The sequence below is a fragment of the Grampus griseus genome (assembly GCF_964374135.1).
Source record: "Grampus griseus genome assembly, chromosome: 10".
Taxonomy (NCBI): domain Eukaryota; kingdom Metazoa; phylum Chordata; class Mammalia; order Artiodactyla; family Delphinidae; genus Grampus; species Grampus griseus.
In genome coordinates this window covers 64,109,008-64,126,757 of record NC_139004.1, presented here as the reverse complement: position 1 = coordinate 64,126,757, position 17,750 = coordinate 64,109,008, and the positions used below count along the sequence as shown (strand labels likewise).

General features: G+C 40.9%; 1 protein-coding gene across 4 annotated transcripts in view; it reads left to right on the top strand.

Annotated features, from left to right (window-relative positions):
- The window catches only part of SMARCC1 (SWI/SNF related BAF chromatin remodeling complex subunit C1), a gene marked incomplete at its 5' end in the record, with an annotated part of 180,427 nt that overhangs the window by 139,798 nt on the left and 22,879 nt on the right, over positions 1–17,750 (top strand). For all 4 annotated transcript variants that reach the window (XM_082663017.1, XM_082663016.1, XM_082663018.1 and 1 more), the window contains one exon: positions 10,087–10,221. In XM_082663017.1, the coding sequence (XP_082519143.1) occupies positions 10,087–10,221 (135 nt within the window). The remainder of the gene's footprint in view (positions 1–10,086; positions 10,222–17,750) is intronic.

The window sequence follows — 17,750 nt, the reverse complement described above, 5'->3', positions numbered from 1 at the left end:
ATCATTTTTGTACTACATGGTAATTAAGGGGTAAGGAATTCACTAAAATTACTGTAATTAGTACAACTTATCTAGCCTATCCAAGTTATCTCTTATTCTCTTTTTGTTCTTCTCAGTCTATAAACAGCTTTGTTATTAAGAGTTTTCCTTGATACATTTTAATTGTTTGTCACACTCTGACATGGAGTAGTAATTAGAGGTTCTAGATCTAGCTCCAAAACAGATAGGGTGGGCATGCTTTCTGGCTTTCCCCACCCTTGCCATATGAGGAGCTCTTGGGTATCACATCCACTTTTTCATTCCAGCTACTGACAAGCTATGGACTAACCCACCTGAAGAGTGGTATGTGGGTGTGAAAAGGAGCACTGTTGGCTGGGTGCTCTCCATCCCTTCCATCTAGGTTTAGCTGGAAGTAAGAATACAGAACTACTGCTGGAATAAACTTAGAAACTCCAGAAAGTAGAGTAGGTCCTCTTTTATCAGCAGCAGTAGGATTCAATTCTTTTAAAATAGCAGAAATCACATTTTTTTAAGAACACACAGACATCTCCTTCAGATTTTTTCTACTACCACCCCATGCCCACATACTTTAAAAACGAGGTTTGTCTTTATGGTAACTGGGTGTTAGTTCTGGAGCAACAGGAAGATTTTTTTCTTAACTCTCAGAAATACCCCATAACTTGCTCCCTTATGCCTAAACTTCTTTCTTGAGATAGGAAAATTTTCATTGTACATTTTAGTCACAATGATTTACCAGATAAACATTGATTGAATTGATTTGCATTATACGCATTGATCATTGATGCCATCTCTCTTTATTTGATGATACTGTGGAGAGGAGACAGAGGAAAAATTGACCTATTTGATCATTTTGCCTACAGTTAGCCCTGTTCACTTCCATCCTTACATGACTAAATAGAAACTACTTCTGTTCTACCGGCTAGAAGCCGTGATTTTTTATGTAAAGTTCACATAGCTGTCCCGATCGAGTTACTTTTTACCATTAATCGTTTTTTAGGTTGTTTCTCCCACATTCCATACGTCATCTGTGTCACACTCCCAGACCATCTTATTCTTCTTAGGTTCTATAAAGCCATTATGAGAAAAGTTGGGGCTCTCTCTGTAGCCCTGTTTTTGGAAGGCCTTGGTCATCACTGTTGCCAGATCTGTTAAGAATCCATAGCATGAGCATTAGCAGTATTCCTACTCCAGTTATCCATTGCTGTGTAACTACCATGAAGCTTAGTGGCTTAAAATCATAATCATTTTATGATTTCACATGATTTTTATGAGTGAGAAATTCTGGTAGACTCAGCTAGAAAAATTCTGCTCTGTGTGGCGTTGGCTAGTTTACTGGGTATTCATCTCATGCCTGGGCTATTATGGAGAGCCTGAGATGGCTTCACTCACACGCCTGATGCCTAGGCTGGGGTGGCTGTACCACCTGGAGGCTGGCTGGCATCACTGTCTACACACAGCCTCCCTAAGAACTTATCCTGGGCTTCTTCATACTAGGGTGGTATCAATGTGTTGGACTTTTTTATGTGGCAGCTTGAAACTTTAAGAGAAAAGTGTCCCAGATGATAAGAAGGGAAACCTGCCAATGTCTTGTGGCTTGGGCCCATACCTGACACTGTGTAACTTCTACCTAGGTCTACCGGTCAGACATTCTGTCCACATTCAGGATGATGAGGGGATATAGAGGCCAACATAGAAAACAAGTTTACAACAAACATTTCAGGGCACTGGTATCAACCAGGCAGACAACAAAAGGAGAATCAGTTGTTCTTGAGAAGTGGTAGAGCTTCAGCTCAGAAATTGCAGAAAAAGTTAGGTGTTCCAACATACATGTAACGAGAGTCCCAGAAGGAAATGAAAAAGATGCAGGGAAATTTAAAAAAAAAGAAAGAAAAGAAATTGTGGCTGATTGAAAACTTGTCAAATTTGATGGAAGACATTAACTTATAGATCCAAGAAGCTCAATGAAAAAATATAGGAGACCTGCTGTTAAAGATACTTAGAGGCCCTCCTCTCTAGCAGAGGCATACCCTTAGGATTCTTAGAAACCCTGCTATGCACTCCCTTCAAAAGGTCTAACAGCCAGGCACACCTGGAGGTATTTACTCTGAGTTCAAATTTTACTGTAGTGCTCTGGATTTGATCTTTGTCCTAAAGCCATTTCTAAGTTTCAAATTCTTGCTGGGAGTAACCAGTGATGAGAAGCAGTTTTATTTTCAAACCCTGCTCTGTTTCGTCTAAATTGTACCTGAAAACTGAATTCTTCCTTCTTTGGTTCCTCTCTTTTCTTATATAAAATACAAAAAGAATGTTTACATTTTGCCTGGAAATCACTCCAGCCAGATCCACAAATTTATTAATTACCCTATTTTCCACATCACTAGTGTGACAATGTTTCCAAACTTTGTGCTTCTGTATAGCAAAGATCTACTTCTGTCCAATCTACAGTAATATTTCCCTCTCTTTTAAGCTCTCACCAGTGGTTTTCTTGAGAATGCACTCACCACATGATCCCACAGCCAAAGTCACACTTTAGGTTTTTGTTCAAATAGCGCCCTATTTCCAGGTACCACATTTTTTTTCCAATAGCAAAACTTAGTGGTTTAAAAGGCAGGCCATTTTATTATATCTCATGATTTTGTGAAATTTGAGCACTGAACAGCTGGGTGATTCTGCTCCATGCTTTATCTGTTGAGTCATTTAGTGGTATTCACCTTACAGGTATGTTCATCTGGAAAGGTCCAAGGTAGCTTCCTTAAGTCCTAGTCCTTGGCAGGGGTAGCTGGGTCCAATTTCCTCTCTGTGTAGTCTCTAGGTCTCTCCCTATAGTCGCTTCAACAGAATGATCATATACTTCTCACATGGAAGCTTGGGACTCCCAGAAAGAACATTGCAAGAGACAAGACATGGGAGTTCCCAAGCTGGGACCCAGAAAATATCACCACTGTTTTCTGTAGGGCAAGGCAGTTAGAGAGGAGGGGTCGTAGTCCCTCTCTCTCCAGTGGAAGAAAGGCCGATGAGTTTATGGCCGTCTTTAACCTACCACAAGTCCCTTCTAAGAATTCTGCAGGAAAGTAGCCACTAAAATATCAATTGTTAATTGTTAATAATAGACATTGGGTGATAACTAAAATCCTTCGGATTTAGAATTTTAAATTTTAGTTCGAGCTTTGCCGTTTACTAATCTCTTGGGCAGCTAACATAACTTTTCTGAACCTACATCTTTTTTTTTAAATCAGAAGTCCCTTCTGATCTGCCTTTCTGACCAGATTATCGATGAGAATCAGTCAAATTTATGTATAAAAAAGCATTCTGGGGAATTCCCTGGCGGTCCAATGGTTAGGACTCTGCACTTCCACTGCAGGGGGCCCGGGTTCGATCCCTGTTCAGGGAACTAAGATCCTGCTACGAGCCATATGGCACTGGTGTGGCTCCCCAAAAAAAGCATTCTGTAAGATGGAAAGTGCCATACTTTGATTATTCAGTATTTGAGTGCCCATTATGTGCCAAACACTGTACTACAATACTAGGTTTATTTTGATGCCTAAAATAGATACGAATAGTCCCTGCCTCTTAGGAACTTAAAATCAGTCATTAACCTTGAACTTCACAGTCATTTGAGTGGAGACATTAGACTAGACATTTTAGTGTGAAGGATAAGAAAAAAACTAAAGAATAAAATGTTGGAAATGTAACCTTGAGGAGTGACTCTATTAGGTGAAATCTAATTAGGGATTATATACTATTCAAAATTTCTTGGAATGAAACTCTTTTCCTCTCTCACACATAGACACAACACATAAATTTATTCTACTTTTGCACAGTGATTTTCACACAGGTCTTGTTTATAAATGGATTACTGTCTGATAGATACTTATAAGCCCTAACAACGAATGTTTCATGTGTGTTATCACACAATGATTTTAGAATTTATTGAACTTTTTCATCTCATTGATGTAGAAACAGATCCATAGAAATGAATGATAGGGGCTTCCCTGGTGGCACAGTGGTTAGGAATCCGCTTGCCAACGCTGGGGACACAGGTTCAAGCCCTGGTCCGGGAAGATCCCACATGCCGTGGAGCAGCTAAGCCTGTGCACCACAACTACTGAAGCCCGTGCTCATAGAGCCCGTGCTCCACAACAAGACAAGCCACCGCAATGAGAAGCCTGCGCACCGCAATAAAGAGTAGCCCCTGCTTGCCACAGCTAGAGAAAGCCTGCGTGCAGCAACGAAGACCCAATGCAGCCAAAAATAAATAAATAAAATAAATAATTTTTTTTAAGTGAATGATGGGCCTAAAATTATGTAACTAGTGTAACTAGTTATGGACCGAACTAGTACCAAAACCCAGATCTCCAGACTTAGAGTCTTGTGATCCCAACCAACCCAGAAACGTAATCTGATAAAAATTCTTCATTCCAAGGAAAATGTTTTCAAACATTTTACAATTAAAAACCCAACAGCTAGCTTAAAAAAGTGTCCATCTTTTTTTTCTTTGTTTAGCACCTCTGCTATACTAATTATGATTTGAGTTCTAATTTTTAGGGACTCCACCCCAAAAAAAACAGGGAAAGATGGAAACATTTATACAGTACTGTTAGTTCCTCCCTGTCTCTCTGTGTCACCTTTCTTACTGCCCCGCTTTGCTTCTAGGCTCTCATCAGAACTGAATTCAATTCCCAGTGGATTTAACTGCAACCTTTGGCAAGATATTTAACTTCTCTAAGCTTCAGTTTCATTCTATATAAAATGGAGATAACATGTTTCTTGGTAGGTTATTATTAGAAGTAGGGTGAAAATACCTACCAGGGTGTGTAGTATGATATATTTCACCCTAATCCCATAATGCATTCCAACAGTTAACTCTCACTTTTACCATCTTTTTTTCTTCTTAAAGCAGACAGAAGTGGTATTTGGATCCGATCCGTTAGCAGCTTTGGTCCAGTGCTTAGTAACATTTGTCTAATCACTTCAAGCCCCTGTGAAGTCTTTTTAATTCCCTTCAGAATCTACTTCTTAAGCCTTTCTGACTTCTGCTGACTTCTTGGATGGTACATATATATCACCAAATCCATAAATTAGCAGAATTTCTTAGAATCTTTAATAGCAGGAAGCATGCTGTTTCATGAAGGAAATTTCTTGTCTTCTTCCAGATCAGAATCTCTTACCAGTAAAAATATGAATAGTCATGGAGGTTAAATCAACAAAAAGAATCTAGTAATGTAGGCGATCTAGAAATGTAGGAGATAGAGAAATGGCACGTTAGTAAGTTCATTAGGGTTCAGTCAGTAAAATTCAGATAGTGAGATTACATAGGAACAGGCCAGTTCTTTCAGAGAAATCTGTTGTATCTCTCCTCTTATAAATAGGGGTTGCAAGATGGAAGAAGTTGAGAAGATGCAGTGATTTGTTTTAAATAATTCTATACAGAAAATCAGGGTTTATATTAATTTTTATTTTTTGGCTGCGTTGGGTCTTTGTTGCTGCACACGGGCTTTCTCTAGTTGCGGCCAGTGAGCTTCTCATTGCAGTGGCTTCACTTGTTGTGGAGCATGGGCTCTAGGCGCGTGGACTTAAGTAGTTGTGGCTTACGGGCTCTAGAGCACAGGCTCAAGTAGTTGTGGCACGTGGGCTTAGTTGCTCTGTGGCATGTGGGATCTTCCCAGACCAGGGATCGAACCCATGTCCTCTGCATTGGCAGGCAGATTCTTATCCACTGTGCCACCAGGGAAGCCCTATATTAATATTTAAATAAATGTTATTAAGGCTTGAAATATGAAAACGCCAAATTTAGTGTGCAACATTAGTTCTTCTGTTTTCACTCAAAACCCAGATGTGATTAACCACGCCGATGAATAGTTCTTAAATTTGAGGTGGGTTAATTTTGATACATATTAAAAATTTTTATTTATTTATTTATTTTTTGCGGTACGCGGGCCTCTCACTGTTGTGGCCTCTCCCGTTGCGGAGCACAGACTCTGGACGCGCAGGCTCCGCAGCCATGGCTCACGGGCCCAGCCACTCCACGGCATGTGGGATCTTCCCAGACCGGGGCACAAACCCGTGTCCCCTGCATCGGCAGGCAGACTCCCAACCACCACGCCACCAGGGAAGCCCTAAAAAATTTTTTTAAACTAGAAATCAGACTGAATAATCCTGTAAGTCTTTAGTAATGCAACTGCCATAGAGTTTACAGGTTCAAGTTTTGATTTGTTTTTTTCTTTTCTTGAGTTTTTTACTCAAATTTGTTTCTTTAGATTGAAGGCCATGCTTTGCTGGTTATATTCTCATCCTGCATTCAAAGTGCCCAGGTTTACTTCTAGAGATTTCTAGTGGTTTTTTAACCTTAGTCACAGGTGAATTCTAGGCTTTGGATAAAGGCTGCCTCTTCTCCGTGTCCTCTCTACTCCCCACCTCATCTCCTTATTTCTTGCATCTTTAAAATTGCGAAGCAGTCATAAATATGGGGCTTCCTCGGGCCTTGACCCTGGGGAGTAAAAGTCAAGTGAATAGATAAAATACAGTGCAGTAAGAATCGTCATGGAGGCTGTGGGAGCCGTGATGTAAGGGAGCTACCCAGAGGAAGTGATGCCTAAGGTCAAGTCTTAAAAGACATGTTAGAAGCGGTCCAGTGCAGGCAGAGGAGGGTCTTCCAACAAAATGGGCTTTTAGGGTACAGCTCGCAGGTATCAGGCGCCTACCATGTTCCAGGCACTGTTCTAAGTACATCCATCCATGAATTAAATGTATTATAATTCATGGACCAGAATGGCAAGAAACTCTTAGCATAAAAGGAGACAAGGTGAGTACATATAAAGCAAAGAACATTTAAAAACATCTGGGGACTTCCCTGGCAGTACAGTGGTTGGCACTTCACGCTCCCAATGCATGGGGCCCAGGTTTGATCCCTGGTCAGGGAACTAGATCCCACATGCCGCAACTAAAGATCTCACACGCGGCGACAACAAAGCCCCACACAGCCAAATGAAGGGAGGGAGGGAGGGAGGAAGGCAGGCAGGCTAAAGCTGGTCCAGTTTAAATTCTCAGCATAATCAAACCACCCTAATGCATGAGGCAGTAAAATTATCATTTGCCTAGACAGCTACTTATTCAATATCTCTTCTACATCACACCTTATATATCATGTTTTATAGTCTTCAAACCAGGATTTTAACCCCTTTCCCCCCACATGATAGTTATGTAGCCTTAGACAGGCCTTTTTTTTTTTTTCCTTTTCACTTTTTAGATTCATAGAAGTTGCAAAAATATTTTAGAGCAATTTTGTGTGCTGTTCATCAGTTTCCTCTGATTGTAACATCTTATTTTTAATTCAATAATTTTTATTCTAGTATTTTTTTTCCAGTGACCTTGTTCATTACATACACTTTTGTTCTTTTAGTGTTTTTTCTAATGATTACACAATTCATTCTTGAGTTATTGCAATTTAATCCAAATTATTTTTATAACTTCTTCAGTAATGCTAGAACCTAAGTTCAGTTTTCCCTGTCCGGTGCTTCTCAGTTCCTATCTCCATTTCAATTTTTTCTTTTAATGGAAGAGGTTTTTTCCTTCTGTTCAAAGAACTCTCTAGAATTTCTTTTTTTTTTTTAATATAAATTTATTTATTTGTTTTTGGCTGCGTTGGGTCTTTGTTGCTGCGCGCGGGCTTTCTCTAGTTGTGGCGAGCAGGGGCTACTCGTCATTGTGGTGTGCAGGCTTCTCATTGTGGTGGCTTCTCTTTTAGTGGAGCGCGGGCTCTAGAGCGCAGGCTCAGTAGCTGTGGCACACTGGCTTAGTTGCTCCATGGCATGTGGGATCTTCCTGGACCAGAGCTCGAACCCATGTCCCCTGCATTGGCAGCTGGATTCTTAACCACTGCACCACCTCTTCTAAGAATGTTTTAGTGTTAGCTCTTACATATAGATCTATGATCTACTGAGTTAATTTTTGTGTATTATGTGAGGTAGGGGTCCAAATTTATCATTTTGTTTCTGGATATCCAGTTGTCCCAGCACCGTCTGTTGACCCACCTTCTGCCCTTTTTAAAAATTTATTATGCAACTATTGGAATATATACAGAAGTAGACAAAATAGTGTAATGACTCTGTACCCCTCACCCAGCTTTGGTTATCATTATATTGCCAGTCTTCTTTCATTTGTCCCTATTTGCTTTTGGCCTGTTTGTGCCACCCTGTTAACTTAGGACTTCTTTCTTAGGTTGAGTCTGTGATGTCCGGATCTCATGTCTTTTATCTTTTTCTCAGTTTACACGAAGTTAACTGGAGCACGTCCTTCAAAAGCATGTGTAGGATTTTGAGTCCTTGATTTTGGAAATTTGTCTTTATTCTGCACCTAATTGGTTTAAGTTGTTGTACTTGAAGTTCTAGACTGAAATTTATTAGCCCTCACAATTTGGAAGGCATTTTTACCTTTGTTTTCAAAAACCTAGTTTTTGCTTTTGAGAAGTCTGTGACAGTCTGAATTTTTTTTTGTAACCTGTTTTTTTATATCTCATTAGAAATATAAAATTGCATAACACGATCAGTGATAACAGGCTTAGAATCATGTAATCTTTATTTAAACTTTTGGTGTTATTGATGCAGCTTAATGTAGTTAGGGAGGCAAACATGACCATTAATAGCTGTAGATTCTTTCATAAAATCTTTTGCTTACACTTCTGAATCTTCCTGCAGATGGGTCTCTATAGGTATAAAACTATATTTTTCTTTATCAACTGTAAAAGAGTGAAAAATAAACCTCTTATTTAAGTGTTCTCTACCAGTTTAGTTCCCAAAAGCCTATATTAAACTCCTTCTGTATGTTCACTCCTTCTAGATTCTATAAGAAACACAGATCAATAAGTCAGCCACTCCGTGTTACTTCTCAAAACCTTGTGTAGAAGCAAGATAAGCACATAAATTCAGTAGATGTAATAGTGCAAAATAGTGTTGGGAGTTTGTTGGTATAAGCTCTTGGATGGTGTCTGGAGAAGGTGGTATTCATCCTTTGCACGTAGTCAGGACGTTGGCCAAATGTGGGATCCTCATCCTCTCTGAGTAATGTGGCATCTTCCTCTGTGTGCTGCTGATTTGACAGGAAGCATGAGTGGGACTCATCAGTCCTGTACAGGGGAGTGAGTGGTACATTCTTCCAGAATAACCTCCTGTCTTATACCCTATCCCCAAACTAGGGGTGGAATATTGTTCACCCCCTCCTCTCTATTCATAGTAGACACTCAGTAGGGGCTTTGCATCTGAGGGTTGATTGCTGAGGGAGAGCACTGCTTGCCTGCTCCTGGACAGTTCATAAGGAGGGAAAAACAGAGTTACAGAGTGAGGGTGGGAGGTAAGTGGGTGGTAGATGGGGAAGTGCCTTCCAGGCCATGGGGTCCTCCTTTGCCTTTCAATGCCCTGATTCAACCTTTTCTCCTTAGTGGGCTCTTTGAAGAGAGTAGATTAGCATGGAAGAAGTTTCCTTTTAATCCTTAATTTCTGGTATTTATAGATTCATATCTATATATAGATTTATATTTGTAAGTACCAGAAATTCAGGCATGGATAGTTGTTTTATTTTTTGTTTTATTTTTTTTTAATTAATTAATTTATTTGTTTATTTTTGGCTGCGTCGGGTCTTCGTTGCTGTGCATGGGCTTTCTCTAGTTGCGGTGAGCGGGGGCTACTCTTTGTTGTGGTATGCGGGCTTCTCATTGCGGGGCTCGTCTTTGTTGCAGAGCACGGGCTCTGGGTGCAAGGGCTTCTGTAGTTGTGGCATGCAGGCTCAGTAGTTATGGCACATGGGCTTAGTTGCTCCATAGCACGTGGGATCTTCCCGGACTAGGGATCGAACCCTTGTCCCTGCATTGGCAGGTGGATTCTTAAACGCTGTGCCACCAGGGAAGTCCCTATTATTTTAAGTTGAAATAAATAGTAGAAACATGCAAAGGGGGCATCCAGGGCGCCATTCTTAATTCCATAATTCCCACTTATAATAGTAATTTCAGCATTTTCTTACTGTTTATTAAGCAAACATTTACCTAAATACTTTGAATGATTTTTTTGCCCTTAGCACTTGGCTGCCGTGGAAGAGAGAAAGATCAAGTCTCTGGTAGCTCTCCTGGTTGAGACACAAATGAAGAAACTGGAGATCAAACTTAGACATTTTGAGGAACTGGAAACCATCATGGACAGAGAGAAAGAAGCTGTAAGTAAGGGGAATTTTATAGTGGCTTTTTCACAATTAAACTCTGACCATCTTTCATGAAATATGAGAAATAGAAATAGAGAAAATACAGTAACGTAATTTGTTGGTCTCCGTGGCTATCGTCTAACCTTTTTTCTAACCTTTTGCCCTTTCAAAAGGATTATCAGCCAGTGATGATAAATAAAAGGAACTCTGAAAATAATTATCTAAACCTCAGCTTCTTATACCTCTTGGCTTTCCAGATACATGATGGTATCAAATTCTCCCTTCTATAATAGTCGGATCTTAGACTTACTTTATTACCTATTTGTTACCTTCCCTCTCCTGTATAGGGAAGGGCAGGTGGAACCAGGCCTAGCAGAGTACTGGTAAGCAGCATTTTCTCTGGCATACACTTGATACAAGGACGTGGCCCAAACAGGACAAAAAGAATTATGAAAAAGGCCAAGAATGAGGAAGGAAGCCACAAAAAGTAAGAAATATACAATCAGGGGAACATTTGGTTATTTCAGGGGATTTTTTGGAGAGACAGAGATGAAGTTCTCTGGAGAAATTTTTTGGGTTTGTTTGTTTGTTTTGAGAAGTTTGTTTTTTAATGAGTTGACCAGGAAAGGAATTAATGCCTTTCTAAACAGTGGGCTAAATTTGAGGATTTAGTTAGGACTTTTTCTGATTTTCTGATTGTTTTGACTTTTTTATCAGTATACCAGATACTGGTATCTCTAAATGGGAGAACCTTAAGTTTAACCATTCCAGAAGAGTTTTAATCTTAAGGATCCATTTGCATTTGTTAAACTCTTTCTTAGTGGTTAATCCAAGCAAGTCCTCTGGCAGATTCTTCATGATGAGTAGCTTAGTAACTATCACAATAGCCCGTTTCCATTTTGTCCTAAGACCTGTTCTTCCACTTACATTCTGGCCCCATGAGGAAGAGGCTGCTTCAGTAACTATCCTACCCACACCCTGTGCTACCTCATCCCCACTTCCCTAATCCTGTAAGTATCTCTCACATCACCAGCCCTCTCCTGTCCCAGGAGCAACAGGCCACCCCAGTCTCATCTCCATTGCTCTCTGTGCACCAGTCATGTCATAGCACGCCACATGCAGGCTTCCCTCATGGCCGTGTGTGTTCTCTGCCACCTGAGTGCATCCTGCTCTTCCACCAGCAAGGCCTTTTTTCCTACTCTTTGCCAACCTCCTGCATCCCTCAGCCCTGAACCTGTGAGTGACATGCCCTCCCCATTTGCTTTTGTAGCAGCCTAACAGAGCACTTACTATATTGTAAATGCTAGTTCATGCGTCCACCTCCCATACCAGAGTGTATTCTCTTTGAGGGCAAAGTTTGTTAAGTGTCTTTGTTCACACACAGCTGGCACATCATAGGCCCTTGTTTACGTGTCTGTTGAATGGATGTATGCCAGCATCAGTGTCAGAAGCTGGGAAAGTGGAAAGGAAAGTTTACGCTAGGGGACCTTACTTTAGTTTAACAGGGAAGACAGTCAAGAAGACAAATGACAGTATCGTGTGTTCAGTTCTTAAGGGAACATACATGGAAGATGCGGAGAAGGAGAGGGTATTAGAGAAAACTTCCTAGAGGTGAGCTGGAGCTTTGAAGAGTGAGTGTTTGTGTTTATCTTACCCTAATAAGCTGCCCTTTTGTCATTTGATAGCATTTTTTGGGGTACTCGGGATAACAGGGGCTACATAATGGATTATTGGCACATGCAGAATTCAAGTGATCATTGCGTAGTTCCCACTGGCAACCAGACGCCTTGCTGTCATTCATGAAGCAGAACTGATGTTGTTAGCCTGGAAGATTGGGCACTTAATGCAACTATGTCTAGATTGTCAAGGGGCTCTTTTCTCAGCTCTAAATTGCTTTATCTTCGGAGGGTGAACTTGTGGATTCCTCACTCTTTCAAACCCCCCTAGTGGAACTGTCCCCTGGAATAGCAGAGTACTCAGGCCCTTCCCAGTTCTCTCCACTGATTCTCAGACATCCTTGTGCTCTGGATTTCTCATAGTTATTTATCTCAAATTAATCTGAGTCCACTGGGTTTTTCTTACTTGAATCTATTTTTTTTATCTTAAATTCTAATTGAGCACATAAAACATTTTACAGAATGGTCTCTGAATAAAACAGCGCAACCAAAAATGTGGGAAAACATTCTACTGAATCTTTTTCACCACACAAGGTTGATATTCTCAAGTCCTTTGGTGGTCGGCCTGTTTTTTCTTAATCAGCATTTGGGGCAGTAAAATTCATTATATAAGACAGTCCCTAGCCCTAGCCACTGAATGTCAGTACCATACCTGTATTAGTTATTGCTATGTAAAAAATTAACCCAAAGTAGTGACTGAAAACAGTATCTCACACATTTCCTGAGGATTAGGAATCTGAGAGCAGCTTTCCTGAGTGGATCAGGCTCAGGGTCTCTGGTTAGGATGCAGTCTTCATAAGGTTCAGCTGGGGCTGGAGGATACCCCTCGAAGCTTATTCATGTGGCTGTTGGCAGGAGTCTTCAGTTCCTTGCCACGTGGGCCTTTCCATAGTACTCCTCATGAAGTGGCTTCCCCCAGAGCAAGTGACTGAAAAGAGCAAGAACGTGAAAGAGCACCCAAAGTGGAAGCCACAGTATCTTTTATAACCTAAACTTGGCAGGCACATTCCTGCACTCCTGCTATATTCTCTCAGTCCCACAGCCCAACCTTGATTCTGGGTTTGGGTGGGGCTGTGGGCTGGCAGGGCTCAGTGGAGAAGGCCTAAATGTTAGGTGGCGGGATCACTGGGGGCAACCTTGGAGGCTCACTATCACAAGAACCAAAAAATCTTACAAACTTTAAAATGGCTTCCATTCATTTCATGCACAGTAAGACATAATCTATTTTTCTCCTTCCCAGCACTAGTTATCCTGTCCTTCCCTGTGAGCGAGCAAAGCCGTGGCTATTTTCCTACTGATGATTTCCTCTCCTCACAGGACTGTTGTGGGGATTAAATGAGAGAACTATGGCATGTGCCTGGCACACTGCCTAGAACACAGAGTAAGTGTTCAGTAAATATTTCTATGCCTCCCTTTATGCAAACCAATAATCAACAATTATACATTAAATTCTTAATATTTATAAGTCTTTGTTGGCTTTATGAACATTTAGAATCCAGCAGTGATGCTGGGTGGGAACATGAGGCCATTTCTTTGTTAACCATTCTCGTAGATGAAGAGTCTAGAGCTTAAACAAGGTACACTTCATGTATCTCAGATCACACAGTTCATAAATAACAGAGCTGGGTCTCAAACCTGTGTTTGTTCACCTCTGCGTTTTTATCTAGTACTTCAAAATTTATAAAGAAATGAGCCATTCTTACCGCATTTTAACCTAGAGACTCTGAGATATGCAGGGTTTTGATACCCTTTGTTATATGACTCATGAAAGTTGAAATTGTGGAAAGGGGTCAGGTCAGCCAGGAGCGGCGCGTTCTAACCCACTGCCTAGTGCTCTGCCTACCACACTCCTCAGTTCACTGTAGGTGAGGTCCTGCTCATCTTCACCTAGGAACCAGTAGCTTCAGGACATGCTTTTTTGAATTAAACATTTGGTTTTGTTTATATAGCAACAGATTTCAAGAATCTTTTCATATACTTTCAGAATCAGATATGAAGTTTCTTTCTCTCTCTAATGACGTAAAATCAGATGTTCTCTTGAGTCTTAATTATTTAGAAATTAAGAATAAGGATATAACAATTTAATATCTTTTATAGATATTATGTATACAGCTATAATTAGAGCTCAGTAGCTTTTGTTACAGTCCTCTCATAAAGTACTAATATTGGAGGACGTCAGTTATGGAGTATACAGAGTCTGTCCAGGAATTGACATGATAAAGACTTTTTTTTTTAATTTATTTTTATTTATTTATTTTTGGCTGCCTTGGGTCTTTGTTGCTGTGCTCAGGCTTTCTCTAGTTGCAGTGAGCGGGGGCTGCTCTTTGTTGTGGTGCGCGGGCTTCTCATTGGGGTGGCTTCTCTTGTTGTGGAGCACGGGCTCTAGGCGTGCGGGCTTCAGTAGTTGTAGCACGTGGGTTCAGTAGTTGTGGCTTGCGGGCTCTAGAGTTCAGGCTCAGTAATTGTGGCACACAGACTTAGTTGCTCCGCGGCATGTGGGATCTTCCCGGACCAGGGCTCAAACCCATGTTCCCTGCGTTGGCAGGCAGATTCTTAAGCACTGTGCCACCAGGGAAGCCCAACGAAGACTACTGACCCCAGTTGAGGTGAGGATGCTGAGCTGGCCCTGGGTTCGAAACTGAGAGGGTCTGCCCAAGTGTGCAGCCTTCCATGCCAAGCAGATAGCAGACATCACTCAAGAGAACAGGTGTCAGACATGGGCTGTGTTGGGGACTGAAGAGAACTGGAGGGCCTGGGTCCTACCTAAAGCATTCTTATTTGGATTAAAGGGAGAAAAAATAATACTTTGAGACCAGTGAGAATCTCTGTGTTGATCTCATTTATAGCTTCTGTACTTAATGCTCTCGTTTGACTAGGTATAGAAATTGTATACCTTTGAAAAGAGAGACATTGTAGGAAACTCAAAGCTGTGAGAAACCTGGACCCTGTCCTTAAGGAGGTGAGAGGGTAGATGAGAAACTGACACAAAGATACCATGAGGTAGTGAGGCTATGGAAAGTCAGAGGAGAGGAGGCCGTGATTGGCTCAGATTATCAAGGAAAGCTTCCTGGTAGAGGAAGGACTGATGTGAGTTGTAGAAAAGGTCCAAATCCAAAACTGTGAAGAGAAGGGTATGATTGCTGAGGAGACTGAAGAGTCAGCTTGCCCAGAGCTGATGGCTTTCACATCATAGATGATGGATTAAGTTCATTTTTTCATTTGGCAAATGTTTATTGAGCACCTACTTTGTTCTAGGTGTATTAAGTACTGGAGATAACACTGGTGAATAGAACCCAACAAAACTCTTTGCCTTGGTAGAACTTAAATAATTAATGAAGGATGTTAGATGTTATGTGCTTTGTATGTATATGCATGCATATATACTGTGTATGTATACATACCTGTATGTTTCAGGCTGTGTAAGTGAGATTGGGCGGGGCAAGGGAAAGATTTCAGTTCTAAGTGGTGTCATCGGTGTAAGCCCTGTTGAGAAACTGACAGTTGGGCGAATGTCTCTAAGCCCTAGAAACAGCCAGCATTAGAGAGAGACTCTGAGGCAAGAGCGTGACTGACATGTTTGGGAACTAAGGAGTAGGTGGGGTGGGCTGGGACATGAGTGAGTAGGGAGAGGTAAGATGGTGAAGGCAGAGATGATGGTGCCCTAATCACAGAAGTCCCTGTAAACCATCCAGAGGCCTTTCATTTTACTGTGATTAAAATGTGGAATAATTGCAGGGCCTATTTTATTTATTCCATAAAAATGTGGAATACATGCAGAAAACTGGCATCATCTTCCTTACAGTTAAGTGGCGATCAGTCTCTCCACTGTCTAGAGAATATAAAGTGACAAGTTTAGAAAAGGGGAGACTGGTGAGGAGGCTGTTGGGAAGTCCACGTGAGGTGGTGATGGGCCGTGGAAGTGAGGAGAAACGGTCAAGTTCTGGATGGATTTAAAGTTATTACTAATGGGACGTCCTCACACACAGGGTGTAGGGTTAGAAAAGTTTGTGGTACTCTGTGACAAATTAAGGAAAAAAGAACAAAAAGTTAATTTTATACTGCCCCAGGAGAATTGTATTTAACTTTGTTTTCTGCATATTTGTAGTAATTCATCTCTGTACTGCCTGTCATATAATTGAAACTGTTATTAGACATGCACCGTGACATTATGGATAGTTTTATTTGAGATTAAGAAAGCTGTACTTAGGACTGAGCAGGTTTACTTCTGATTCAAAAAAAGACGTAGGGCCTCAGGCAGCAAGCACTTTACAAGGACAGAATGACAGTCACAACAGTGGTGCTGTGTCCCCCTTTGGATTTCTGCCTCCAGTGGAGCAGAAAGATGCAGTTGTGTTGTTTTGTTTTGCCAGAGGTGTAAGAAGGAATGAGTATGTCTGGTTTTTCTCTTAAGTGGATGTCCGGTTACTGATACCAAACCTTTCAAAGGAAGGTGTGTTTACTTCAGTTCTGAGGCCGAGTAGTCAGAGGCTTCAAGTCTTGGCTGGTATTTCGACCCTTAGCAGTGTAGATGGATTTTTGAGGCCCCCACCTTCTTTTACTCTTTCCCACCCCGCCTCCCTGTTCTATGCAAATGAAGTTGGGAGAAGAGCTCTGTGTGAACTTCAGCTGCACTTGCAGCTGTGTGTGTGTTTGGGGTCTTGGTGTAGAAAAGTGCTCTGTTATGTTCCGGTTCCACTTGGATTCGGCTGCTTTATACATACACAGTGTAGGAATGAAGGGGGAGAGGAAGGCAGGGTTTGAATGCAGTGGGGGTGGGGATGTCTTCAGATCAGGGCCACAGGCATCTTTGTATGAAACTGGGTTCCCTAGAGCCAGATCAGAGTCTTGAAAGAAAGTGGACAGATTCATTAGCGCCCTATTTACGTGAGTAATTTACACTATCTGGTTTATCTGTTGGGGCTTTATCTATAGTCCTTGGAAATAGAAAAGGGAGAGAAGAAAATCGAGTTATCTGAAGCATATAACTTGGGTAATTTTAGTATTTTGTTTTGTAATTACAGAAATAGGTGTGATGAAAATTTTTCAAATAATAAAGAAATGGATAAATTAAAAAGTGTCTTCTACCCTCAGTTTCATTCCTAGGAATAATCACTGTTAATAGTTTAGTGTCTTCAGAACATTTTCAGTGTATATGTAATGTTTATACATGGGCACAAAGGTTGTTTTTTTTTTTAAATATAATAGACATAAATATTGTTGCAACTTGCTTTTTTTTTACTCAGTGCATCTCAGACATAAATGTACATCAAAAATAGTACTTTAATGACTAGCCTTATACAAATATACATACAGTTTTCTAGGACAGATTTCCAGATGTGGAATCACTGGGTCATTGGTTATGTGAATTTAAAATTTGCTCAGTACTGTCAAACTCTCCTCAAAGATTCCCACATTTCATTGCCACAGAAGTGAATGCAGTCTTCAGTTGGATTCAGTAACAGTAAGATACCTATAACAAGAGAGGTATTTCTTCTGGATGGTGGGGCCAGTATGTGTCCATAAGCTCTGTTGCATGTGCCCTAGAACAGAGGTGGCCCTCTGGAGCCAACTGGTAGCCTGCTGTCTGGACGTTGCTCTCACTTCAGAGGGCCTATTCATTCCACATTGGATCTAAAGCTTAAACTGGGTTCTTTTCAGGGATGTGTGTGTTTAATCACGTCCTTTTTAATTCTTCTAATTACCTTCTATGTTTTGAAATGACAGATGAAGCTCAGGAAAAAATCGTATAATTGACGTTAATTCATTTGTAAACTAGGAAGATTGGGCAAATTTTTCTTTCCAAGATTAATACTTTGATACTAAGGTCAGTTCCCAAAGAAAGGCTGGTTCAGTTAAAAAAAAAAAAAA